The 27,878-nt window shown below is 47.7% G+C and overlaps 2 protein-coding genes across 6 annotated transcripts in view; one reads left to right on the top strand and one right to left on the bottom strand.

The window, feature by feature from the left end:
* Nucleotides 1-304: 304 nt before the first annotated feature.
* On the bottom strand, nucleotides 305-26,443 carry CCNK (cyclin K). Of its 3 annotated transcripts, none has more exons than XM_072839889.1 (11): nucleotides 26,305-26,443; nucleotides 16,396-16,644; nucleotides 15,832-15,913; nucleotides 14,340-14,471; nucleotides 10,499-10,604; nucleotides 9,955-10,012; nucleotides 8,641-8,810; nucleotides 8,053-8,324; nucleotides 7,370-7,403; nucleotides 4,361-4,432; nucleotides 305-1,652 (listed from the first exon to the last, which is right to left on the bottom strand). In XM_072839889.1, exons 2-11 carry the CDS (start codon nucleotides 16,590-16,592, stop codon nucleotides 1,027-1,029), a joined length of 1,749 nt encoding a protein of 582 aa, XP_072695990.1. In that variant the 5' UTR covers nucleotides 16,593-16,644; nucleotides 26,305-26,443; the 3' UTR covers nucleotides 305-1,026. The 3 variants fall into 3 exon arrangements, with proteins under 3 accessions (XP_072695990.1, XP_072695992.1, XP_072695993.1); XM_072839891.1 differs by having other exon boundaries at nucleotides 26,242-26,358; XM_072839892.1 differs by lacking the exons at nucleotides 16,396-16,644; nucleotides 26,305-26,443 and adding an exon at nucleotides 15,367-15,640.
* Nucleotides 26,444-26,925: 482 nt separating this feature from the next.
* The window catches only part of SETD3 (SET domain containing 3, actin N3(tau)-histidine methyltransferase), a 79,446-nt gene continuing 78,493 nt past the window's right edge, over nucleotides 26,926-27,878 (top strand). For 2 of the 3 annotated variants that reach the window (XM_072839888.1, XM_072839885.1), the window contains exon 1: nucleotides 26,926-27,062. The gene's annotated coding sequence lies outside the window, so the exon portion shown is untranslated. The remainder of the gene's footprint in view (nucleotides 27,063-27,878) is intronic. The other variant, XM_072839886.1, reaches the window with a different exon arrangement.

Raw genomic sequence — 27,878 nt, 5'->3', positions numbered from 1 at the left:
CAAATCCCAGCCCTTGTGTGACCTGGGAGCCTGTGTTCTGCGCAGGTGCACTGGTTCGGAACTCGCTGGGTTCCCCCGAGGGGGCCAATGCAGGCACAGGGTGCGGGGGGCTCGCCCGCCAAGGTTGGACCCACAGGGGCGCCGCCCTGGGAGACGTGGGGTCCGGTCTGGGGACTGCGAGGCCAGCGTCCCTCTGTCTGCCCCTTGGCCCTTAGGGCCAGGGAGGAGCTGCCTCTGGACTTGACATCCTAGGGCTGCTAAAGACCCCGGGGCCCCCCCTCCTGTGCGGAAGAAACAAAAGGAGTTTCAGAACGGGTTTTATTTGGATAATTGACCGAAGGAGCTGCGTCTGTAACCAAGATGGAGTTCACAGTATGTTGTTACATTCACACTTAAAAAATATATCTCTATGTACAGGGATTTGCAAATTGATGTAAACATTCATTACTAAGTACATTTCTCCCCTTCTCTCTGGAGGAAAAAGAACACAGTCGTCCAACAAGGCAACCCCTTCAAAATAAGTTTAATACAAAGGATGTAAATATCTCTAAATCAAAAAAGTGGTTCGTCTGACCTACTGGGTGTCGGGAGAACGTCACAGAATGAAAGTGAGGACAACAGCTTGACTTCAGATGGAACTGGACTATTTGAAATGGTGTTTCCAGGAAAAATAGGCACTGATTTCTAGAAGGAAATTCACTCCTTACTGAAGCTATTTCTTGAGCCAATATGGCTGGTTAACGTCTTCACTAGTACAATAACCCAGCGCGGGGCTGTCGCCACCCGCTACCACCAAGTGCGAGGGAGGCTGGAAACCGGCACTGCCCAGGCTACACCGAAGCCGCTGGCCCCATTCTCCAGACGTGGAGGACGACCTCCCCGATTTCATCTCAGGGTCCAGTCTGTTTCTTCCCATACTGCAACTGTCTAGTATTATATAAGGTACCCTGCTGCTTACCCACTTAAACTACTCTTCAAGTTGATTAGAAAAACTTTAAAAAACCAAGGGAAAGAAAAGGCATCGCGTTATCTCATCCAGGCTGCCCGCCCCAGCCCCCCAACTGGAGGCATACCGGGTGGGGGGATGGGTGGGGGCACGGGTGGCTGTCCTCCAGGGGGGACAGCCGGAGGGGGGTAGCTGGCCGGTGGCAGGCCCAGGCCTGGAGGAGGGTGAGGGGGCACTGCGTGGGTGGGGGGCAGGCGTGGGGGTGGGGGTGGGAAGTTGGGGTTGTAGGTGGGGGGAGGAGGGGGATAGCCAGGAGTGGGGGGAGGAATGGCAGGAGGGGGGAAGGAGGCTGGTGGAGGGGGCACTGGGGGAGGGGGTGGGTTGGGGGGGTAGACGTGTGGGTGGTAGGGCAGGTGCGCTGGAGGGCCATAGGCTGGGGGCAGGGCACCATACGAGGGGCCCTCGGTCTTCATCATGGACTGCAGGCTCTGGTAGCCCTCTCCAGACATGTAGGAGCTGGTGGTAGACATCCCGGTCATGTAGCTGGAGGGCGGCGGTGGCGGCGGCCGGTGTGGCAGCGGTGGTGGCTGGTGCACAGGGGCCGGGTGGGCCGGAGGAGGAATCTGGACTTTGGGGAGGTCACTGGCATCCACGGGGCCTGGTGGCTCCGCCTCGCCTAAGGGGGCCGAGAGGGGAGGCTTCCGGTCTGTAGAGGAAAAACAAGTCACTGCCCGGCCCTGGGGTGGCTCCCGGGGCTGCCTGTGTGGGGACACATCCACTGACTTCCTCAGGGTGGGGAGAGCCCAAGCCATGAGCTCCCACAGCAGTTCTCATGCCCCCCCCCCGCCACCCCCCCGGCCCCCAGTGCAGGGCTGGTGAGGTTGCTGCTTTTCCACCAGGGCCGACTTCACAGAGGAACAGCAAGCAGCGGTCACCTTTGAGGCCAGTGCCTGATGCCATCACAGAGGTCCCCTTTCCCCCCAGCACAGCCGGGTCTCCCTCCCTCAGTCCTCACAGCACCAGCCAAGGCCGTGCCTGCAGTGCATGGAGCCCCTTCTTCCTGCCTGTCTCTAGAGACTGAGGCCAGGGTCATGTCACCTTAACTGTCTGCAGCACTGGCATCAAGCACAAAGCCTGAGAGTTGCTCAACATTTAAAAAAATAATGAACAAGTCTCTGACGTTCCTGATGTGGTCGTGAAGGAGCAATTCTGGTTTTAGTCTACTACAGACAAATGAGAGGAGACCCCCCAGCGTACTCCCAGAAAGCACTGCTGAGCCTCCGGTGCTGCCCTCCCACGGTACTTCGCAGCGCGGCCCCTGCCCGCTTTGTCCACAGCCCCACCTCACACGTTTTCATCTAAGATTCCCCCTCTGCATTCATGGTCAGACACCTGGAAAATGACACTGGGGACATCGCACCAGGGATGGCCAATCATGGAGAAAGTGCATCTTTAGGATTCCTAAGGCAGCCCAGAAGTCAAAGGCAAGTCCTAGGAGCCAAGATCTCTGGGTCACACAGAAAAGTGAGGGCCACTGAACGGGGTTTCTGGTCTCCCAGCACTTCACTCTGTTGTGCCCCCTGGAGCTCCAAGCAGCCCTGACTGTGCACACATGGACATGCAATGTGCCCAGGGTGGCGCCGTGGTGACCGCGGTCCCCTCACTGCTCCCACCAAGTGAGCAAGAGCAGAACTTCAGGCCAGCTAGGCCATCTTTCAACAAGAGCCAAGGCCCTGGGGCTCAGCCTGAACTGACCAGCACGCCCACCCAGGTCAGAAGGTCCGACCGACATGCCTACGGGGAAATCTGTTTGGGCTCCAGGGCAGGGCTGGGGGCCGATGGTGCCAGAAGCTGACTAGACAGCACAGTTTGAGCTTGAGGCCTGTGGACAAAAGTGCCAAGCACCTTGAATTCTTCCTGTGTGCCACTGCACGGCCGCCTGGGTCCACTAACACCCTTTCCCGTCTCTGAGACGTCACTTCCTGTCACCTACAACTCCGCGGTCTCTCCAGGTCACCAGGTCATGTGCTGTCCTCTAGAAGTGAACCTGGAACACGTGGTCTCTCCAGGCACCTGTGGGGCCCTCTTCGTCTTCGCTTTGGCACCCGCCACTGCCAGCCGCCCTCTTAACATCCCTGGTGACCTAAGTGCCTCTGCTTCCTGCGTCTCATTAGAAACTGTGCTTCTAGCTCTTCTCCAAACTGGAGACTCCTGCTGCCTCTCCAAACCTTCTTTCCATCTGTCTCCCGTCTGCCACAGGCCCCTCTGCTGGAGTGAGCTCCTGTGGCCTGGCCTCTGCTTCCACCTCTGCCTTCAGGCACCGTGGCTGCCAGACTCCAGACTCCACTCTTCCTCCGACGGCAGCCCTTCTAGCAGCCTAGCCAGCTCACCCCCTGGCACCGGTGCCTTCACCCTTCCTGCCCGCTGCCCAGGTGGGGAGCTCCCTATGTTCTGCTGGGCTCCTGACACCACACATGGGCCATGTGTGCGCTGGGCTCCCCAGGACACCACACCTCTTCTCCGCACACCCTCGGGGCACAGGAGCTGGGGGATCTGTGCTTGCTTACAGGAGATGCTACATAAATCCTCAAATGATCCACTGCAGATGTCTTTTTAAGCACGCTTCATACTGGATTGGGGACTGTAGGATTTATCCCAAAGTAGAAAATGAGTCCTCTGTTTTCTCAAAGCTTATAAAATGCCATGACTGACCAGAAGCAAAAAGAAATGTAATGGGTGGTACCCTAGCCACAGGTACATGCTAGGGGCCTAAGCACGAGTTACAGAGCAGGTCAGGACGGCCCAGCAGCCCTCAGACCACACACTACTCCTGCCCACCCTAGCTTCCTGCTCCATCTTCTAGAACGCTGCCCCAGGGTGACAAGGCTATATTCCTTACGATGATTTTTCACTTTTACGTGAGGCCAAGGAAGCTTCCCAGCTCACTGTGCGCCTGTCGAGAACTTGTCACAGTTTCATTTATTTTCCACTTGACTCTGGGCAACTGCTTATTCTTCAGAACATACCCACTCTCCTGCCACTAGGAAGCAGATGTGACCGAGGCTGGGCTCTTAAGATCTACAGCAATCCTGCCAGGTCAATGTTCATAAATTGTCAGGGCTTTGTTTTACTAAAACTGATTCTATGTTTATTTATCCTGCATAGTTTGGCATTTCTGCACATGAGAGGCCATAGAATATCCAGATATACTTGGAATTTATAACATCCTCAAAATACCTGGTTTGTGAAAAACACACACAATTTTTGGAAACATCTTTGGTCATTACCTTCTTTTAAAATTTTGGCTACCGAGTCTCCCTTGTATAAACTTGTCCCCAGGCCTTCCCGAGTCTACCCTTCGAAAAAGCAGAGGGAAAAGGTGGCACTTCCACTCTGCTTTCAGTGGACACTTACCTGGAGGTGGGTGGGCCGGAGGCAATGGAGGGTGAGTGGTCTCAATTTTGGGGATTTTAGGTGGTGGTGGTTCTAAAAAGGAAAAAGGAAAAGTAGTTTTTGAAAAGCAATCATACTTCTTCATGCGAATAAACAGGTCATAGAAGAAAAAAAAGGAAAATGTATCATTCAGGAATTTCTTTGGGGAAAAAGAACTGATATGACAAGGCTTTAGGGAACTTGAGAGAGGCCTCAGCTAAACCATTAGGAGCTAATCCTTTCATGAGACCCAAAGAGGTCTAACAAACGCCCCCCACCCCCACCCTAAATAGAACAACCTGTTGGCTTCTTAACAGCTGTTTCCGCATCTACCCGCCTTCCTTGCTGACCCTCCCAAATAAGACCTTTCACTGAAAGAAGAAAGGACCAGCAGAGTACTGTCTCCGTTACCTATCGGGTGGGGGGCGGTATTTCTACCCTGTCCACTGGACTAGAACACAGTCACAGCCACCCCAGCCGGAGGGCTCACGGGAGAAACCTCCACCTTTGGATTCCTAATTAGGCACATTTTAAGTCTGTTTTCTTCCTTACAAAAGTGCTCCCACTGGTGGCAGGAGAGACCTAGAGGCTGGGAGCTGGCATAAAAGCAAACGGGACATTAGGGGCGGAGCACACAGCCCACCCCTCGGGGTCCGGTGGCTGCAGACAACCAGCATTCCACAGGGACACCACTAAGCCAAGACGGGCTACACCAAACCGGGTCTCTTGTGTTTATGAGGGTGCAGTGTGCACACGTAACCGAAAAAGAACTCCCGTCTTTGCGCTTGCTTGTATGTTTGACCCTTTCTCCAGAAACTCACTTTATTCTGGCTTGTCCACTGCTCTGATCGGACACTACTCTAGTGTCGCTGAGCCTTTCCTGCTTTCCTCTGTCCCAAACAGGCTGAATTCAAAGTCCAGGGATATGTCTGTTTGTATCCTCTTCCTGGGGGACCAAATCCCCTCTCTCAGGTGAATGAACTGTAAATCTATGCCTCTGGCTGCTTGTGCTCTCTCTCCTGAAGCCATGGCCTCACTTTCCAGCTCCACCCTAGACCCAGCAGCTCACAGGTCGCTTTCCCCATCTCTGCTGTGACTGCTGTCACAGTCCCTTCGCAGGCCTTCCTGCGACTCTCTCCCAAGCAGAGCTGAAGTTCTTTAGGTCAGCACTGCCCCCAAAGTGAAGAACCACATGTGATTTTAAATTTTCTGGGAGTCACCTTAGAAAAAGGTGAGTTAATTTAATATTTAACCTTATATATAAAAATCTGATTTCAGGGGCGCCTTGGTGGCTTAGTCAGTTGAGCATCTGCCTTCAGCTCAGGTCATGATCTCGCGGTCCTGGGATTGAACCCTACATCGGGCTCCCTGCTCAGCAGGGATCTGCTTCTCCCTCTACCCACTCCCCTGCTCCATGCGTGCTCACATGCTCTCTCAAATAAAATCTTTAAAAAAAAGTCTGATCATTTCAATGTGTAATCAACATAAAAATTAATCAACAAGCTCTTTTACCTTTTTTCTTAGTAATACTTGGAAATCTGGTCTGTGTGCTGCACTAGCGATATGTGATGATTCTGGCTGGCGACACTTCCAGCGCTCAGAGCCCCCTATAGCTAGTGGCATGTAGCACACCACCTGGTCAAGGCCCTATGGCAGGCTGTGTTCTGTGCCCTCTGTGGGCCATAAGCCACCACTCTGACTGCCCTTATCATGTCTCACCCAGATGCCTGCGAGCTCCTCCTCATTCCCAACTATCTGTCCTATTATTGCCACCATGAACCTTCTTCTAAAAGGAACTCAGACTTGGCCATTCTCCTGCTCCAACGTCTTCAGTGCTCCCACTGCCTACGAAAAATCCACATTCCTCCACGTGGACTCCATGTGGCTCCAGTCACTCTCTGTCCATTAGAGGTCCTCCCTTTACCTCTTCACATTCTAGAAAGATCTCCTCTCCATATGTTTCCAGCTCCCTTGCCCACATGCATCCTTCTACCTAGAGGACCAACCCCTCAGCTCAGTTCCAGGTGCTCAAAGGTCAGTCCTCTAAGGTTACCACTGGCTTGTCTCTGCTTCGTATAGACGTACAGGTCTAGCACACCAGCTCAGCTCAACTGTATGTCCACATGGCAGGGAGCACAGCCCACTTCGGGGTCTCACACTTAAGTTTTTGCCCAGATGGAACAGAAAAAAAATTCACCTGTAGTGAACTCATCACTTCTCCAAAGACCCTGAGAAAAATGTAGCTTTATTATAACTTGAAGATTCACAACAATTCAATAAACCACTGAGTTCCCACCTTGGAACTAAGCAAAAGAGAAACAGAAATGAGTAAACACTGTTGTGCCTTCAAAGAGTACAGTATGTCAGGGCCCATGACACAGGGACAAATGCTTCTAAATTTCTGTTCTGTAATCTTCCAGATTTTATTCACCCTTTCCATTTGTTTCCAATATAGAAACAAATCACAACCAACTTTGGGCTCTATAAAAACCCAAAACCAAAATCCAAGCAGTATTTAAAAGAGAACTGGCCTACACAAGCAGCAGGGCTGGGACATAGGGTGGTTCTTTGGGCAAGAGCACCGCCTGTCACTGCCATCCCATCTGCCCTCCACTCTACCACTTGGTGATCAGGATGGGGACACCCAGGCCCGTTATTGTCTACTGTGGTGAGCTGAACCAAACCTCTAGGAAGGACCCCTGCTGTCGTCCTCCTCTTACGTTCCTGATCACATTTGTATATATGTTACTAAGTACATTTTTACTGCTCCTAAGCTTTTTGATAACTTTTGTCAGAATATAATCTAAAATTCAGTTAGGGGACTTTTCCTGGCAAGCAGGGTAAAGGTTTTGATGGGCTCTAAGGCTGAATCTTAAGGCCGATATAAATCTTGCAGAAACAACGTTGACTAAGAATTTAAAGTTTTGATAAACAGATACTTGAGCTAAAAAAAAACAAAACAAAAATAAAACCCTCGTAACAGAAAATTACCTGCTGCTTTGTTCTCTTCTTTGGGAGAAACAACCTATAACAAAAGAAAATATACAACTGTTAACCAAGACCCCAGGGATAAGAAGAACTGATTATCTAAGAGCTATCCGCAGCAACAGAACACAGTTCCAGATGAAAATCAGTTTTGGCTCAGAGCTCCAGGGCAGACCAGGTACCTAAAAGAACACCTCTGCTTCCTGCTTCTTTCCCTTTCCCAGGTGAGATGGCACCACCAAGGATTTTCAACAGAGACACTAAGTCTCAAGCCCTTTAACACGCTGGCCTAAATCCAATGAACAGTTTGCTGACATGTGTTTCTCTCCCCCCCCACCATGGTTTCCTCTACTGGCTGGGGTGCTGCTGTGGGGAGAAGTATTCACAAAAACCCGGTGTCACTCAGAGCACCAAACATGAAAAAGCCAGAGACCGGAGATACTGAGCCCAGCACCCTGCTGGTCGGGGCAGCAGGGACAATGGAGCCCTCCTAGCTCCTAGGGGCTCCCCTCCTCTGACCAAAGTAGTTCTCAAGCTCCCCATGGACATGTAGCTAGATGGTGAGGCTGGGGACCCCCAGCTCAGGGTCCTTCACCAGCCCTCAGAAGAGGGACCGTGCTCTGGTGTGGTGTTGCTTCTGGCCCCCACCCAGAGTGCTGGCGGCTTCTAGGGCTGCCTGGCCCACTCACCACGGCTCGCTTCGCTGGGCGGGGAGGACTGGGCTGCGGGGACGGCTTCTTGGGCTGTGGGGCCTGCTGCGGTGGGGGCTGTGGGGCGGGTGGCTGCGAGTCCTTCTGCGGTGGCTGGGGCGGGTCGGAGCCTTGAGCTGGCTGAGGCGGTGGCACTTGTGGCACTTGCGGTGTAGACTGGAGAGGTGGGGGCTGCTGCAGCTGGTGGGGTGTGTGATGAGGCATCTGTTGTTTTCCTTGTGAGTAAAGATCCAGGATTTGGTGGCAGATGTCTGAATGATGGGCAACAATTACATTTGTCACAAACTGGTAAAGTAAATGTGCTTAGGAAAAAAAAAAGCCTATTTCCTAACTTTAGGCTACAATTCCCCTACAGGGACGGATAAGTGGGGATCACATCTGTAAATCCCCCAAACTATTGCGCACAGTGTGGACAGAGTGGATATTATGAGAGAACTGAATTAAAGGTGCTTCTGAAGAATGACTTACATTTACTTACATGGAGACATCTATTCTCGGGACTTGAGGCTAACAGGGAAGAGTCCCCTAAACACAGAATACCCTCAGGAAAGCCCAGCATGCCAGTACCTTCCAGAACATCCACAGGGACGTCCTGCACAAACTGCTCCCACCATCTCCTATACATGGGTTTGGAGGTCCATTCTTGTATTTCAAATTTGCATAAACGTCCTGCGAGATACATCACGGCCACTGCTATGATCTCTGGCTCCCACTGTAGTGACAAGGTCGTGCAGAGACTAGTTCAACAAGAAAAAGGGGTGACGTGACTTGGAGAAACAGCCATGTTACCCAATGCATAGAGATGAGATGCCACATCTAGATGTTGGCTTGCTTATTCCTCCTTGAATGACCAAAGAATTAGAAATAAAAGCAGCAAGTTTTAAGTCTCCTAAAGGTACCAAAACAAATAACTTTAGCCATAGTTACTAACTTGTTCCTTCAAGAACCAGAATGCTGGCACATTCAAAAATTGCTATGTCATGAAACACAAATGAACATAGCTTATGTTCTTCAGAGATTGCTGAAATCCTCATCACTGAATTGTGCTTTCAAATGACAGCAGCTCCACACATAGGCCTTCTGTCCCCATAGAGCCCCTCGTTAGATCCCAGGCTCAAAGAACGGCAAAGCCCTAAAACCATTACAAGGATGTATTATTTGGGCAGAACCAAATGAGTTCTAAGTATCTTGTCAAACTTCTCTGGTTTATTGTTTTGGACTATGTTTTTTAAAACTGGTGATGACATTTTAGCTTCTTCTTCTTCTTTTTTTTTTTTAAGATTTTATTTATTCATGAGAGAGAGAGAGAGAGAGAGAGAGAGGCAGAGGGAGAAGCAGGCCCCATGCAGGAAGCCTGATGTGGGACTCAATCCCCAGACTCCAGGATCATGCCCTGGGCCGAAGGCAGGCACTAAACTGCTGAGCCACCCAGGGATCCCTGACATTTTAGCTTCTTTTTTTTTATTTTTTTGAAGATTTTATTTATTTATTCATAGAGATGCAGGGAGAGAGAGAGAGAGAGGCAGAGACACAAGCAGGCTCCATGCAGAGAGCCTGACGTGAGACCCGATCCAGGGTCTCCAGATCACGCCCTGGGCTGAAGGCAGCGCTAAACCGCTGCACCACCAGGGCTGGCCCCACATTTTAGCTTTTTTTTTTTTTTTTTTTCATTTTAGCTTCTTATATCAAGACATGGCAGGGTATCCCTCTGCTGGGAAGCAGACTTCCTGGATGTTGGCCCCAGCTCTGCCATTAACTGGCTCCTCAAGCTGGGTGAGTCAGAGTCCTAGATATGAAATAGGGAATCTAGATTGAATGACCGACCCATAGTCCCTGCCTATTTTAAAAAGTACAATCAGATCAACATTTGAACACATGTACCTGTCATTTACAAACGTCCATGCCATTTGAACCAACTTTTGAATTTTGTTTTTATCACCTAGAAACAGGAAGAAAAAGGTAATTTAGTAGTAATAGAGTGCATAAAAAGCAGCATTTCTCTAAAGTCCACTGTGTGCCCAGCACCATCCCAAAACACTGCAGTCGACTGCTGCCCGGGAACTGAGGACAGACGGGTGGGACTGAGTCCCATCTCTATTCTCTTCCCACGTGACCTGTGCTGAAGCACTGTTTATGGGAAGCCTGCTCCAAGGCGGATTTTATTAGGCTATTTAAAAAATTCTGACTCATTTTCCTGCCTCCTATCACTTGGCAAATGGATGGCAGAATGTGTCTATAGCTGACAGGAAGCAGTACTAACAGCTTCAATACTGGGCTGTCTGGGCACCCTGTGTCCCAGGCACACTCACACATCCAACTCTCCTGCTTTCCTCTTTCTAGAAGCATAATCTGAGTGCCGTCAAATCATTATAAATAAGACTTGATTTCACAATGAAGAGTTCTTTAAGTAACTTTCCCCCCTTACCTTTGAGTTGTTTTGCATATTTGAGGAGAAACTGGTATGGATGTTCCACCTGTAAATCAAACTTTATGGTCTGGAGTAGGATTCTCTCTAGAACCATCACTTCTTCCTAAAAATAAAACCACCAATGTTGGGATATGATTCCACTCACAGGTCTATAGCCACATTCAACAGTGAGCTTTCTCACTTCCTCTCTTCTAGCCTATTATGGCAACTTTTTCATTCCTTTTCTACTCTGCCCTCCCAGGCTTTCACCTTGCTCAGAGTCAAGGAGAAATTCTGAAAACTAAAAAGTGGAAGACAAAACAATCGGTTGATATTTTAAAAATATTGGAAACATTCTTAGAAATTTATTTTTAAAACTTTTTAAAGACTTTATTTTTTAAAGTCATCTCTACACCCAGTGTGGGACTCAAGTCCATGACCCTGAGATCAAGAGTTGTAAGCTTCCCTGACTGAGCTGGCCAGGTGCCCCAGAAATGTCATTACTAATAGACCTTTACTTTGTAGAGAATTTAACGTGACTGTAGTTTCTTTCCAGACCTCCATCAAAGACCACACTCCTTCAGGAATTTCCACTGAAAACTTTAAGCAAATAAGCAATGATGATGATGCAGACTCACACAAACTCTCAGTACCTGCTCGATATGTACATACGTAGCATGTGTGTTTAAATCTTTCCTCTACCTGAAATAGTCTGTTCCAACACCATTTCCAGAATACATCATCATTTTCTTTTACTAAACCACATCCTAACCTGTCAACACACACAAAATCTTTTCTGATCACTGATCTGTCTTGTCCCAGGACTGAAGGATGTAACGTTTAGAAGGGAGCGTGCAATCATTATCTTTCTTTACTTCTGCATGTCTCCCCACTACCTAATTTTTGAGTATAATTTCCATTTTCTTGTTTTCCAGGAGACAGTTTTCCTTCAGTCTGAAGGACTTAGCTCCTTACACAGGCCACTGGTGGAGGTTGTAGGATAGCACCTGAGTGTGTGCTTGGGCTAGATCATGACCCGAGCTGAAATCAAGAGTCGGATCCCTGACTGACTAAGCCCCTGGGTGACCCTCCAATAATGAGCTTCTTGATGGCTTTGTCCTTGGACACACAATAGGTGCTGCTGGTGTAGTGAAGAGGTTGCACGTGGCCAGGGTGTTTCTTGGCATGACACTGTTCCTTCCTTTGTTGGTCATCTTGGCAGCGGGACTTGTGGGAGTCCCCCATACCTCAATGTCCTATCATTTTACTTAGTATCAGGCCAGAAGAAAAGAAAGCTGTTGACATTCTGGTTGGGAACTTCCTGTATCATAGGGCAATTCAGGGAAAACAGAGATTTTTACCTTTGAATCTTCCTCTCAAACATTTATTGGAATTTTTTCATTCCTTCAGTAGTTTTAAGTTCCTTCCCCCACCTCCCATGATCTCCAGTTTCTTACAAGGCTTAATTCCGGACATTTTATTTTACTGTTGCTATGGTAAATGGACCCCCCCCCCCCCATGTCCTTCCAGGGTGTCTTGAACTAGTTAACATCCATGAATGGGTACTTCAAGACTGCAGCCTCTGTGCAGCCTGACTGCACCTAGCACTTAAAGACAATGACTTGTTTACACCATGGAAGACAGGGCTGTTGGAGGCCGGAAATCCCATATCTAACAGGTGAATGAATCCATTAACTAAAGAAAGAGAAGACATGCTGGGAACATGCTTCACGCTGAGGTCTGGCCTCACTTTGCAGAACACGAATCGTTCTCTCATGATGAGTGATTCCAACCAGCATGGCAGGACTAAGATCCTTCTACCCTAGCGCTGCCAGCACTCTCTCAGGAAAGCTTTCCATGATCTCAGAAAGTTCCCCATGATATAAAAAACCTGCTAACACTGGCATGTTTTTGTCTGGTTTTGGCACTTCCTGTTTCCCAGGAGTTTCACCATGACTTTTCAATGTAGGAACAGTCTTCCAAACAAGTGCACCTACAGGTTTTGAGGCTGTGGCCCGTATAGTATTACAGGATAGCTCAAGGCCCAGCCTCCCTTTGTATTTCAAATATTCAAGTAATGGGGTAATTATAGGTCTGTGTGCAAGCATCATTCCTCAGGGAACCTTCCCTCAGCCCCACAACTCTTGTCTGGGGGACCTGTCCAGGTGCCCAGGCTGAATGCCCTCATTGCACCTTTAAATAATCTTTTTATAGCATTCATCACAGCTCATAATCAGATAGTTATAGGATTATTTGATTAAAATCTATCCCAACTCCACTATAAAATCCATGAGAATGGCAAAGGCCATGACTGTCCTGCCACCTGTTTTAGGTCTAGAGTCTCACATAGTGGTGGCTAGAGTATCTGTTGAACATACGAGTAATTAATGTAATGGGGCGGGGGGGGGGGTGGGGGGAGGCACACACAGTTAAAGCAAAGCTCATAAAGGCAAAAAAGTCCCACATGATTCATAATCTTTTTCCTAATTGCTTACAATGCCTCCCACAAATAACTGCCCTGCTCGCTGTCCTCTCTGGCAAGGGAAATGTCTTCCACAGTGACTTCACTGTGCTTTCCTTTGGCCCCTGTACTCCAGATTATTTCTAGGAAGACGCACATGATAGAAAGGAGGGGCAGGCTGGACCCTGCAGTAAAAGTCTGAATAGTATGCTCATTCCCCCCTTCCTATCATCTGGGGGCACTGGAGCTGCAGAACCTGTACCTCACTGTGCCCGACTGGGTCTCAGTTTCCTGATCTGAAGGTATAGTGGGTAAAGGTGTAAAGGTAAAAGGGGACTTCTCCAAAGGCACTCTAGGATAACACACACCCAAAGGCACTCTAGGATAACACACACCAGTGCAGTGCCACATGCCCATAACACATTCCTACAACTGTCTCCTACTATGTAAAAATCAGACACCCACAGGTATTCTATTAAATTGCATTCTGATCACCGTTAGCATGAATTCCTAATTGACTCACATTTTTAGAAACAGGTGAACGGATTTATAAATCAGTTTAAGAAACAGAGTTACCCATGTTGACAATACTTATAAAGTTAGTATTCATTGTAAATACAACATATACAAAAGCATTCTGGGCCTCTGTTACCTCCTTGAAGCATGAAGGAGAACGAACATGTTTTATTTACACACATAAACACTGCTTGGCAGACACAGGTGTCTACTGTGGCGGGCAGTAGCAGCGAGGGAGGAAAAGCAAGACTGTGGACAGTGCCGAACTCCCCTGCCCTCATTAGTTCTTCTCTACCTGTGCTTTTGAGTTTGTCATTCATTCAAGTAGCTGTTGAGTGCCTACTCCGCTCAGCCTCTGTACAAGGTGCCAGGGAAAAACAGACATGGTCTCTGCTCTCACAGATCTTGTAGTTGAGAAGACCAGAACTCTTTGTGTGATGATCTGATTAAAATCTATCTCACCACCAGCTGTGATCAATGTTGTGAAGCATGCAGGTGCCACAAGGATTACAATGGGGGTGGAACTTGACCCTGACAAGAGTCAGGGGTGGAGGAAAGCTGCCAGAAGCTGGCTGGAGCCGTGGCCCTGCCATCTCCGCTGAACTGCTTCTCAGTCTAGGAGTGCTAATGGTGAGGAGAGGATTTCTGCTCATAAACACTGTGCTAGGGCCCCTGAAAGTACTCAAAATGAGGGAGTGATATGCATTAGCAAGTGTATGCCACGTTACCTTCCTTCCTCTGACAGAAGCAAGTACAAGTACCTTCTGCACAGGACCTTCTTAGGGCTCAGGGGACTGGCAGACACGGAGGCCACACACGGAGCTTTAACACCATGCTACCACGAGGAATCAAGATTTGAAGGCAGGAAGTTAAGATTCTTACCTTTGGATCATCTCCAAACTGGCCAAATTGTACATCATTTAATAAACTACGAGCTGTTTTGATGATATCTTTACATTTTTTTGGCGTTTCTTCTACTTTCCCAGCCAGAAAGAGACAACAAGCTCCCGTCACCTAAAAGGGAGACAAAATTTCTTGAGATACTGTTAACAAAACTCATGGAGAAACAGAAGCAAGGATTTTGGGTCTTCCCAATTTGGCTTCATAAATTATTTAAAATTTAATTTTCTAAAGAAAATGTCATGTGAAAAAAGTAGATGCCAGAAAGGAAAAGAATCATAGGAACACATTTTCTTTTTACATTGCAAACTTAATAATGGCTCCTTGAACAGTGAGCTTTGCTGCAGAAAAATAGCACAATTAGGTGCCCGTCCTGTAGACTCCATCTCCTACACCTTCTCCCCCTGGTGCAGCTGTCTGGACCCACATGCAGTGCCTATATCACTGGCCTTCTCACTGCTTGGCCTCTGCCCGCCTCCCTGGCACAGCCCTCTCTCCATGGGACCCCAAGGGCAGTAGGCATCAGACAGGGCACCAAGCTGATTCTGCCACGGGCTTCTTCCTCTAGAACTTCACAAATCAGTATGTAAGACATGTGTACAACACTAAGTAAATCTTAAACAAGAGGAAGGATCCCCAACAGGTGAATTTCCTAGTAAGTCTCCTGTCATCCTCCTTATGAAACCCTTGGACAACTTCACAATCTACCTACTAACGTCAGATTTCCCTGATCCAGCATTCAAGGCTCACCATGGGCCCATCCAGCTTACTTTTCCACCATTCCTGCCACATGGACTCCCTGGTTGGGCTGACTCTGAATAGTGCGCTTCCATGTGTCTCTGCTCACACCAGCTTCTGTCGGACTAACTGCTCTGCCTCATTGCAGCATGTCTAAGCCCTGCTTGCAGCCAAGGCTTAGCTGCCTGCTGGCAACTCCTCGGGGCATTTTCCCTGATCCCTTTAGGAGGTATTACTCTACCCTCTGAATGCTCCAGCCTTCTTTCCTTACCTCTCTTACGGCTTCACTGACCATGTGCTCTGTACGTGTCATCCCCTCTATCCTGGCTACTCAAGGCACGTTCCCTGTCTGACTCTCCCAAAGAGTGTAAGACATACGGCATGTTTAAGGAGTAACTGAAGAATAAGTAATTTGGCATAAAGAACTTCTCTTCCATTTTGGTTGGCCTTTTTTTGGGTCTCAATTACAAGCCCAAATTTATCATGTGAAAGGTAAGGAAGTAAATTCCACACAGTGCAATATGATTATGATCATCCACAGTGGCCTAAATAAAAAAAGACTTGAATATAGTTAATTGGAAAAAACAAAAATTCAAACTTGACTGCTTATAGATAGCCATGTATTATTATAAATATACTTTCTGGAAAACAGAATAAAGAGAGACTATAATCAGTCCACTAAACTGTGAAAACAACAACATGTGATAGAGAATTAGAACAAAATTCAAATACTTACATATCTTGGGAATTGCTTGAAGGAATGAAACATGTAGAAGCGATGAAAATAAATTATTCCAGTTGCTAGGGTATCATAGTGTCTGTTGTTCTGGTTAAGGACTTTACTGAGAATTGTTACAGGTTATGCCATTAGTTAAATGAGGAAAAATAAAGACAAACAATAACAACAAAATCAGTGATAAACACTATCAGTAATTAAGAGGGGAGGGGATCTCAGGGTATCAGAACTCAGACATGAGAATTAGCAAATTGAAGTTTACACTTGTAACAAGGCAGGGCTCTACCACTCTTTAGACACACTTCAACTATGATCACCAAACACTTGTTTTCCTCCTGATGGTCACTCACTCAACGGCTAACTCTACACATTTAAATGAAAACAGAAACAAACAGAAAACCTCTGAAGAGCCAAACAAATAAACAACATTTAAATAAAAATATTTAAGAGCCGTTTCAGTACAGAGATAGTACTATATATTTTGTCTACAGTATCTGATTTAATTCTTGGTGCTGGTGGTGGTGGGGGTCCTATTTATAACGATTCCAAGGGGATTCAGGATACAATCCCAAACGTGTGCCCACATCAAAGATGAACCGAGCCCCCTCTCGGCGATACCGGGCCTCAGTGGCTGGATCGAGTCCCTCCAGCTGTGAGGGTGTATGAGCCAAGTCTTTCTTATCCCAGTACCAACATGGTTTTGTGTGGTCCAGGTTTGCTGAGGTTACTGAAGGGCTTGAATTTTCTTTATTCTCCTTCATTTATTGAAGTAGACTTGTTCTTTCCAAAAGATTTTCTGAAAATGTTAGAATCCTAAGAGAGAGAAGCAGCAGCAAAGTTGGAAAGGGATGTTCTGTATTAAACAATCTCGATCATTATAAACAGTCTACAGTCACAGATTACACTTGATTTCGGATCAAAATTTCCCTGAGAGGCAACACTACTGATTGATACTAGCCTAGGTTCACCTCCAAAGCCAATTCAACACTTAAGTGACTGAGACGATAATCTCAAATTTCATGGTAGCTTAAAAGGAAGAGGATTTCCGTCTCCCATTCCTTTCTGCCTTTCTTCAGTAGAGCTAATCCCTTGCATTGGTCTACATCCCAATCTTCAGTAAAACCCAGGCCTGTCCTAACCCCTTGCAAAGACTTATGCTCCAAAATTATCCATCTTTTCCATTCAGCACTCAATCAAAATTTCATTTTGGTTTACTTCATTTCACTCAGAGAAGCCACCAGATCGGATGAATTCCCACCTGCATGAGAGTCATTGAACTGAGTAGTATAAATCTGGTATGCATGCTGTGATTCTGAGGGAAAGAATGGAGGGAGGTGGTCCACAAGAGAAGAAGGGAGCTCCTTTAACATGTTCTAGTTTTTCTCATCCTCTTCTTTTTTTCTTTCAGAATAAAGAGATTTTCTAAAGCATCATGTTGGGGTGCCTGGGTGGCTTAGTCAGTTAAGTGTCTGGCTTTTGATTTCATCTCAAGTTGTGATCTCAGGGTTGTGAAATCCAGCCCCGTGAGGGGCTCCACACTCAACAGGGAGTCACCTTGAAATTCTTTCCCTCTGCCCCTCACTCCGCTTGCATACTCCCACACATGCGGGCAAGCATGCGCTCCACTTTCTCTCAAATGGATCTTTTTAAAAAAATGTAAGTGATGTTGAGAAAATTAAATAAAAAACAAGGACTCTCATCTAGAGGCCACTGGAATATATACTGTAAACTTGATTAGGGAACAGCAATTTTCAAATCGTTCAGCAAAAGGATTTTAAAGAGGCAGCCAGAACCAGGCTGGTCTGGTTGCAAGAAAATAGCAGTTCTCTAACTAAATTCTAGGCCAGAGGCTCAGTTAATCTGGGAGCCTAACCTGTTCTTTGTGCCACTTCGTTTCTGGTGGGAAAGGTGATGTGGCAAGGCTGAGTGCATCCCTCTTCCTCCTTGCTCCTAGGAGCCCTAAAAATCTGATCTTTCCTCCAAAAGGAAGAAACTAGGTACTAGGAGAAAAGCAATCTTCTTCCAACTAATTTGTACTTGTGTGTATGACGGAACTGGGCAATGACTGGGGGTTGGGCAGGGTAGTTACCTAAAGCCTAGGTAAACATGGGAAGCGAGCAATCAGGTGCTCAGTAAAATACGAAGAGTTCATAGTCAGATGTCATACTGAGACACATTTCTCAACTCTCAGTTGGCAGAAAATCTAAAAGCGTGACTATACGCTCTGTTGGCAAGGCCAGTGAGAAGCAGGCGATCTCATATAGTGCTGGTGGGAATACAACTCTCAGAGGGGAATTTGGCAATATTCAACAAAATTACATATGCATTTGCTCTTTTACTTAGTAATCCCACTTCGAAGAATCCACTCTGAAAATACCATTACAAGTATGAAACAATGCATGCACAGGATTATTCATGAAAACGTCATTTATAATAGCAAAAACTGTAAACAACTCAAACATCCCTCAATAGGGCACTGGTTGAATAAAATACAGTTAACGTTAACAGTAATGGTGTACCATGCAGGTATAAAACAAACCTGAAAAAGACCTTTAAGTACCAGTAAGGAGACGTTTCTGGGATCACCTAGATGCAGGCTACTGCACACAGTAAACAAAGTGTCCTGATAGGGAACACAGAACAGAATGGAAACGACAGGGATGGGAACAGTACTTCTCTGGGTATACCTTTTTACTCAGCTTTGCCTTTTTAAGAAACTTTTATTTGAAAATAATTGTAGGTTTACAGGAGAGTTGTAAAGACAAGAGATAATTCTTGTATACACTTCACTCTGCTTCCTCCAACGTTAACATCTCACACAGCCACGGTACATTTACTAAAACTAAGACATTAATTTTGGTACATTATCAACTACAGCCTTGAAAACTCAAATTTTGAGTTTTCCCAAAAATCCCTTTTCTGTTCCGGGATCTAATCCAGGATGCCACACTGCACTTAGGAGCCATATTTCCTGACTATCTTCTAGTAACAGTTTCTCAGTCTTTCCTGGTTTTTCATGAGCTCGCCAGTCTTGAAGAGTAGTAGGCAGACTGAAATGTCTGGTTTAGGTGTGTCTGATGTTTTCCCAAGAACAGACTGGAGTTCTGGGGAAGACTGCCATGAGCTGAAGCGTCCTTCACCTCATCTCACCTCAGATATCAGAACAACTTCCTGATGCTGCTGCTGCTATGAACCACGAGCACTGGGTAAAGACGGGATCGTACCCAGCTTCTCACTGAAGTCATTATTTTTTCCTTGCCATTTTCTATTCCTTACAAATGAATCACAAGGTCTAGCCCACTCTCGAGGGCAGGGAATTAGGCAACATCTTCCAAGGCTACATCTCCTGGAATAAGTATCAAAGAATGTGGGGACGTAGGTTTATAATCACCATAGTGATTAGTAAGCATTTTGGAGAAAATATTTTGCAATGCAAAATACTAAGCAAATTACCTGTTTTTCTCCTTAAAGTCTCACCCATTAATTTTAGCATTCATTGGAGGATCTTGCCTGCAAGAACAATTACTGTGGTGTTCTGATCGTGATTTTCTATTTCCTTCCTTCTTTCAACATTATTTGGATTTCTTTTATAAGAAAAGACCTGTTCCTTCTCCCTCATTTATTTGAGTATAGACTCAATATTTGTTTTATTCTTGGAGTTTTAATAAAATATTATCATTATTTATTTTGTTGCCCAAACTATTCCAGCTATAGCCAACTAGAAGCAGCTCTTTCAAGGTTGGTTCGGGAGTTCTTCTGTTACTTTGACTTTCAAATCATGTAAATATTTAACACACTCATGAACTAAAAAAAAGCAAATCCTCAAACTCAAAATAAACCCAGTGTATAGCAAACTGGAAACATAACTACACAGAAAACTATTATATGTAATTCCCGATCTTATTCCATCCTGAGATATATTCTAAGGACTAAAGAATTGCAAAGGTATCTTAAACTTCTCCAGTATTGCTTTTTTGTACTGGTGTTAATGTTGTTAACTGTAAAACCATTTGTGTGCATGTGTGTATTGCAGGACAAAGCAAAGATATATAAATGTTAACGTTAGGAATCAAATTTTCATTTCAAAGGAAACATATACGCACAAGATCAAAGGTTAAGGAAAACCTATGTTACATTTTAATTGAAAATATCAAAATAAATCATGGTTAAAAAATATATATATATACATATTTATCCTAGCACTGTCCACTGCAAGTGTCTAGAAGCAATGACACTCCCATAATCAGGAACAAATCAGAGCCCACATCTTAGCCTCTAAAGGGACCCAGGTCTGGGATGCCTGGTTGGCTCAGTGGTTGAGCATCTGCCTTTGGTTCAGGGCGTGATTCCAGGGACTTAATTTTCTTAGAATAACAACATTGTGATTATATATGAAAACAACTATTCTCAGGCTTCAGTATTTAGTTAGGGGTAAAGTATCATGATGTCTGTAACTTACTATCAAATGGTTCCGCTAAAACACAGGCTCACACAGTATAGGTGGTAAAATGTTAACATGTGCACTGTCCAGGCCACAGGTAAACTAGCAGTCTGTGTACTCTTATTTCACTTCATAAAAAGTGGGAGAGACTCAGATAAGACTGCTTATCAGACCAGGTCCTCCTTACCCCCTCGGGATTAGAATCTCTCAGCAGCCAAGGAATGCTTGCTTCATGAGTGTGTTAATGATTTTTATGAACTCAAACAATGTGTAATTGCATTACAGCATACAAAAAGAAAATTTCAAGTGTATGGCTAATTTTACAAAGTGAACACTTGTGTCACACCATCCCTCTGAGAAGCAGAATATTATCAACATCCTGAAGGTTTTCCTCACTCCTCTTCTAATCACAATACCCCCAAAGATGACCACTACCTCGACTTCTACTCCTAGCAACTAGTTCGCAGGTTTATGAAGGACTGTGGAATGTATGTCACCCTGTTACAACTGCTTTCTTTTCCTCAACGTTATGTTTGTGGGGTTTATCCTTGTTGTTGCATAAAGCACTATTAATTCATTCACTCTGGTTTTCAACCAGGGGCAAATCTTTCCCCCATGGGCATTTGTCAACATCTGGAGACAGTTTTGGTTGTTAAACTGCCTTCCTGGAAGATGCCAGGAATGTTGCTGCACATTCTAAAAGGCACAGAACAACGTTCCACAGGAAATTAACTGGTCCAAAACATCAACAGTGTTGAAGTTGAGAAACTCTGTTGTACATATTCTATTCTATGAATAAAACGCAATTTGCATATCCAATCTACTGTGAATGGACATTTGAGATATTTCTGGTTTTTCAATATTAATAATAGTAACCAACACTCAGGTACATTCTTGTGGAGCAGAAAGCAACCTGCTAATTGGCTGAGGGAATCAATATCTCAAAATATCTGTACTTTATTCAAGGGATACTAGTTGGGAGTATACACTTTAAGATACACTAGCCCAACAGTTCTGCATGTAGTTATTCATTCAAATATTTAGAGTATTTACTAATGAGGCAGGCCTCAATGACATGGCAGGAAAAGAGACACAGGGTCTGTACCTACTAGAAGCCTGTGTTCTAGTGGTAGAGACAAAGAGAAACAAATGTTACTACTTGTCATGGGGTGGGGAGTGCCTTGAAAAATAATAAGGCATGGTAAGGGGAGAGAGGGATGAGGTAGGGGCTGTCTGGAGATTTGCAGGAGGAAGACCTGTTAGGAGACTATAGAAGGTGCTCAAGTAATACCTAATGAGGGCTTGTCCCCACAAGATGGAATTGAGTAAAGAAGAGGCATCACAACTGGCTGTGAGGAAAAAATGTGGCAACAGATGATTTCAAGTTTGTATGCCTGACAGTAATTTTTTAATATTAAGGTTTTTTAATATTATAATTTTTTAACATTAAAAAGAAAAATGGGAAGAGAAAGAGTTAGTTCTGATGGGCGGACCTGGGGCAGGAAGAAAAATTTTGGTTCCAAAAATACTACATTTGAAGAATCTGTAAGACAATTGTGTGGAAATACCCCATCAGACAGATAAACAGGACTGCTGAACTCTGGAAGGGACACATCTATTTGGGATTCATCTACACTGAATTGACAACTAAAATCATGGTGACGGGTCGAGGGCTGGAGAGTGAAAAAAGATAGGGTCTGGGGACAGAACTTAAAAAAGCAGAAGAAATCACCAAAGGAAAGAAAGGGAAAGAATGGTGAAAGAGGTGGGAAATTTGCAAGTTTAACTGCAAGACAAATCAAGGGATACTGGCTGTAAGCCAGATGTGGTAGTCGACAGTGACAGATGCTAAAGAAACATCAAAAAGCCAAGAATTAAGGAAAGGTGACTTTGGTGACTATTTCTTTCAGACAGTGAAAGTCCACTGTAGTAATGGCTGCACAACTGTGTACTAAAGACGACTGCTTGCATACTATTTCAAATGGGTGATTTGTATGGTATGAGAACCATTGCAACAGAGCAGACTCATACACATGTGCAAACAGCAGAATCTTTGCAAAAGTAGAGTGGGGCAGAAGGAAGACTACAAGGGCCAAGGAATGAATAGGTTATGAAACAGGTTACTCTCATTTATATCACAAAGGAGAAGGAAGGATGTCTGAAAGCAAGAAGGGAAGGAGCCACCAGAGGCTGAATAAGCTACCAGAGGTTCACTGGCCAAGGGATCATAAAAAGCAAAGTTAAAAAAGTTAACCTCAGGAAGAAAGCCCTTTCTTTGAGACACAGGAAAGGAAAAGTTTGGATTTTTTTTGGGGGGGGGGAAATCATTTAAGGAGGAGGAAATAAATAAATAAATCCTAAAACTCCCCCCGGGAAGTAAAGTGCCAAGAGACCTGCTGAGATGACAGGGGCAGAGTGAGGAAAGGGTTAGGACCCAGTGTAGGTCAAACAGAAATGGAAGACAACCCTAGACCCCAGTGGATAAGCCACAAACATACTCATGCCTGTTCTGCCTTGCTGTCAGTGGCCAAACTCCATGCTAACGATGCAGGGTAGGTGCCTTTAGACTCAGGCCAAACCAACAATACATGAAAGGAAGGGAAAATAAATGTACACAAATAGAATAAAAACAGTCCTCTGAATCATTCATCCCCCTGGAACAGTTCCTATCTCAGTTCTATAGACCTGTTCCCTATTTACTCTATTTTTTCACAAGACCCTGAAGTTATAGGTTTTTTCATTAGCAGCTCATGATTACTATGAGAGAGAGAGGTTTATGAGCTCCACAAAGTAAAAATCTCTCAATAAACAAGCAGCCTGTCAAAGCATTTTAGCAACACCTTTCAGGAATGTGCTTTGGCTATATAATTTTACATGATGAAAGAATAAATGCATTTTCACATTTAGAATTATGGACACTTATGAGTTGGAAAGAACAGTAAAGGTCACTACTCAATTTTCTCACCAAATACGGAAATTTTCTGTAAGTAACAGTAATACCTGATCACCCACTAACCGTCATTTGGACACGTTGATTAATGGGACATTAATCGTTTACCAGGCAGCCTATGGCATTGCTGGGTATGAAGAACTAGTGTTCATCTTAATTCTTTATGAACTAGTGTTCATCTTAATTCATCTTATTCTTAATTCTTTATGAACTAGTGTTCATCTTAATTTCTTAATTCTTATTCTTTAATTCTTTATTCTTTAATTCTCACATTGATTTTTCTACAACACTCTGAAGCTACCTTGCTCCCTAAGCCTTTAAAATACCTTTCTGTTATCTGATTGCCTTTCAAGTATGTGAAGACAATTTTTCCATTCCTTTCTCTTCTCCAGGGTAAACAAACATCTCTATCTTCTCAAGATGGTTTTTAGTGTTTCAAGATAACCCTTAAACATTAACAACCAAAATGGAAAACAGCACTTTTTATATGACCTTTGCAAATGGGTGAAGGGAGATTACTAATACTCAGCACCGTGCCCAGTGAAACGCAGCATGCCTGCAAGCTGTATTTTCTTATCCTCACAATTTATCACGATGAAAATAGAATCAAAGAGACATGAAGCAACTTGTCTAATTCACAAAGGCCGTAAATGGCAGAGCCACAATGTTTCATTAGACAAAGATACTGCTTTCTCTCAGTCTGGGGAAGATTCTATACTTTGCCTCCACATATGGAATATTACATCCTAGAATCCCTTTTTTTTTTTTTTCAAGTCAGGTCTTTCTTATTTCAAATATGAGTAATTGAGTTTTTGTAAATTCAACCTAGCCTATGTACATCTTGTTAGTTTTGGCCTATTGCTTCAACCTTTAAGAATTCTTTACAGCTACAGGTTTTGAGTGCATTTATTAACTTGAGAAGCATGCCTCACATATCTAAAGTTGGTAATAAGAGAGTGCTAACCAGAGTAAGGGCAAGACCAGAGCCCTGTAACTCCTCTGAAGACCTCTCTTCCGGCTGATGTCAACCCATTAATCAACATTTTGGGTTCAGTAATTTGAATGGATGCAAGCCCATCCAAACAGACCTTACCCAGTGTACATTTATCTCATGTCTACGAGGATACAAAGAGAGATTATATTCAGCGTCCTCGGGAAACCTGAACGGACCCATGTCTAGCAATCCCTCTTTCACCACCAAAGTATAGTAAACTTCCAAGGAAAGTAATTAGATGTGTATCACCTGGATTTTTTTGGTTAAAACTCTGCCAATTTGAGGGAATGAGTTTTCCTTTCCCAAGTATTCACAATTTTTTTTTTTTTTTTTGCTCTTCCAACAAGATTCTGAAATAGATTAACAAGCTCTAGCATCCAAGAGCCATCCATCTAACTGCTCTCTGCAAATACTGAGACATTCACCAGACTTAGTCTTCTATAATTAACTGGCTTTTTGGATTCCTCAAAACCTATGAACGACAGTTGTACAATTCTGCCGGCAAGTACTCTGATATATCATTTATCTGACCCTCAAAATATGAACTGGATTTAACCCAATTTAACATTCTTTATAGTATTCTCAATTACCTTGAACTTAATTCCTTTTGTTTGTCCTCACCTAGTTTTTAGAGAAAGCAAACAAAACTTTTTTTTTTTTTTTTTGCCCCTCAGTGAACTCAATGCTTTTGGACATTATTACCTCCTGAAATAAGGTAGTTCCTTTAGTAGGCCACAACTATGACCAGTTTCTTTATGACATTCAATTTCAGAAGCGGTATTTAAGTACCTCATTAGCAACTAGAACGTTTCTAGTGCCTGTCGGCGCAAACCACATTTTCAAAATGAAATAAACAAACGTAAAGTATGTTTTAAGCAAGGGTCAACAAAAAAGATGAACTGATATGCATAAATAACGCACCACACTAGGATCAAAATGAGACAGCCCCCCCCCCCCCTAAAATCAGACACCAGGAACCGTCACTCAAGAAAACCACAGTCCTGGACAGCTCCTACATTTATAGTGAAGACTATTTACGACTATTTACTTAACAGGCAAGCATCTTAAGGACGCTAACGATCTTAACCGAGACGTCTATCAGCACCACCCCTACTGCCGTCGTTCGGCGATCCGGGAGGCTCACTCTGCTCACGCCGCGTTCCGGGGGCCGAGGATACGCAGCTCCTCGTGGGGCCCTCCTTCTGGCACCGTCACGCACACGAACCTTTAAATGCGCGCTCACAGCTGGAAGGCGCCACGCTCGGTACCTCTGAAGAGCCATTTAGAGCGGGACGCGTAAGCGTCATCGAGCTTAACAAACACGTAAGACCCCCGACCTCAAACCCTTGCTCCTGGAAGTCGTGCCTATCCCTCCGATGATTTAGCGATTTTCGCTCGGGCTTAACGGGCAATGTAAAATCTGGGGAGCGATACCGACCATGCCAGGCGCTGGCAACAGCCTCAGAGCTTCCCAACGAGCTCTAGACTCCCGCCTCGGGCTTGCTGGAAGAAAACGACCAATTCTTTCCGGGGACGAACCGAGCGACCCGGGAGAGGGCCGGTGACCGGCCCTCGCCGCGGAAGCGCCTGCTCCCTGCTCCCAGTCCCACCCCGCTACACGGCTCCTCGCGCCCCCAAGTCGCAGGAGCCCAGGTGTGGGCTAACACCCGGAGCCCCCGGGCCTGCCCACGACAGGGGCCCGCACGCTGCGGGGCGCCCGGGCAGACGCGGGCAGACGCGGGCAGACGCGGGCAGCCACGGAAGCCCCCGCCGCCGCCGCCGCCCCCGCCCCCCGCCCCCCGCCTGCTACCGAGTCCCTCACTGCGAGGAGCGCCGCCTGTGCTCAGGGTCCGCGCCGGCCTCCCCGCCCCGCGCCGCGCCCGTGGGTCTGTCTCAGTCCCTCTCCCGGAGCCCGTCCCGCAGCTCCCCCGTCGCCCGCTAACTTCGATTTGCGCCGCGGATAGCGGGGCGAGGCGGAATCCGGCGAGAGAGACTCCGCCGAGGCGTGGACGCGGGGATCCATACCCTACTCCGACCTCCAAGGAAGCGGAGGTGAGCGGCGCCGCCCGCGGTCCGGGGCTCACTCACCCCTCGCCTCAGGTAAGCCCCCTTTAGCGACGTCCCTCCTCGCCGACCGCGGCCATCTTGGACATGGAATGTCGGGGAAGCTGCGTCATCACGCCGCGACCGGGCGCGGCCCCGCCCCGCCCCCTCCCCTCCCCTCCCCTCCCCTCCCGGCTGTTCAGCTCGGCTTCCTCCCCTTCCATTGGGCGGGAGGCCAGCGCGGCCTCGGCCCCCGCCAGCTGCGAGGCCACAATTGGCTGCGCCGCGCCCACGCCGGGCGCTGATTGGAGGACGGGCGGCTCAGGCCCCGCCCCCCGCGCCCAAGTTCCGCTAGCACGTTGGGTTGCTCCCGGATTCCCCGTCGCCCCGGGGGCGGGATGGATCCCCAGGCTGGCTCCTCCTCCGGCCGGCGCGACCGCTGCTGACCCGCGGGGCGGGGCCCGGGCAGAGAGAGGCGACGCTTCCCTCGTCGGGGAGCGCCATTTTCTTCTGATTGGCTGACGGGCGCCCCCCCTGCGTCGGCGCCGCGGGCCAATGGGCGGCGGCGGCGGCGGCCCGGGGGCGGGGCCCGGGGGCGGGCGGAGCCGGGTTGGGCCGCGGCGGCGGGGCCGTCTCAGGCCGCCGTCCCGCCCCTGCCGTCCGGCCGCTGCCGCCGCCGCCGCCGCCGCCGCCGCCGCCGCCCGGGGCTTGGTTGAGGCGGACGGTGGGTCCGGGCCCGAGTGTGGCGCCGCCGCCTCCGCCTCCGCCGCCGCCGCCGCCGCGCGGAGGGGGCCAGCGGGCAGGTGAGTGCCGGGGCGGCCCGACTCCCGCGGCGAGGCCGCCGCCTCCCCCGCCCCGGCCGGCGCCCCTCGGCCGAGGTCCTGCGCGCGCCCCGCCGGCCGGGCCCGGGGCGACCACCGCGGGCGGGAGGGCTGAGTCCGGGGCCCGCTCGGCGTCGGCCCCGCGCTCCGGGGGCGCGGGGGGGGGGCGCCCGGCCGGGCGGCGGCGGCAGGTGCAGCTGGGCGCCCGCCGGGTGGGGCCCGGGGCGGCGGGGCTGCGCGCGCGCCCCGGTCCTTCCTTCCGTCCGTCCGTCCGTCCGTCCGCCCCTCCCTGCCCGCCGCCCGCCGCCCGGGGTGCAGGCGGTGTGGCTTCTCCGTTCCGCCCCCCACCCCTCGGCCGCGCGCCGGGGCGCCCGGGGACCCGTCCCTGCGCCTCTCCTTCACTCCCCAGTTATAAAAACAGGCGTTGAAAATAGGTCATCTCCCTTCCCACGCGCCCTGGCCGTGGTCCACACGCCCGGCGCCCTACTAGGGAGAAGAATTCGGCGCTTTGGAGTTTGTCCTCCGGGCCTCGCGGCCCCGGCGCTGCCTTGTGCCCCCGCGTGCCCCCGGGGCGGGGGGGGGGGCTGGAGCCGCAGGGCCGCGCGCGCCCCACGTGCCCACACACGTGCGCGAGCCCTCGCGGGGCCTCCGTCCGCTTTGCCAAACGACGGCGGCGTGTCCCGAAGGCAAACGTGCTTGTTACGCGTTGACAGGTCGCTCCGGCTCTGGAGACGTAACCGTCGAGCCGCGAACCCGCTGCCCGGCTCGGGGACCGATTCCCCCCGCCGGGCGGCGCTT

The sequence above is a fragment of the Canis lupus genome, chromosome 9 (assembly GCF_048164855.1).
Source record: "Canis lupus baileyi chromosome 9, mCanLup2.hap1, whole genome shotgun sequence".
Taxonomy (NCBI): Eukaryota; Metazoa; Chordata; class Mammalia; order Carnivora; family Canidae; genus Canis; species Canis lupus.
This window is presented reverse-complemented; position numbering and strand designations above follow the sequence as displayed.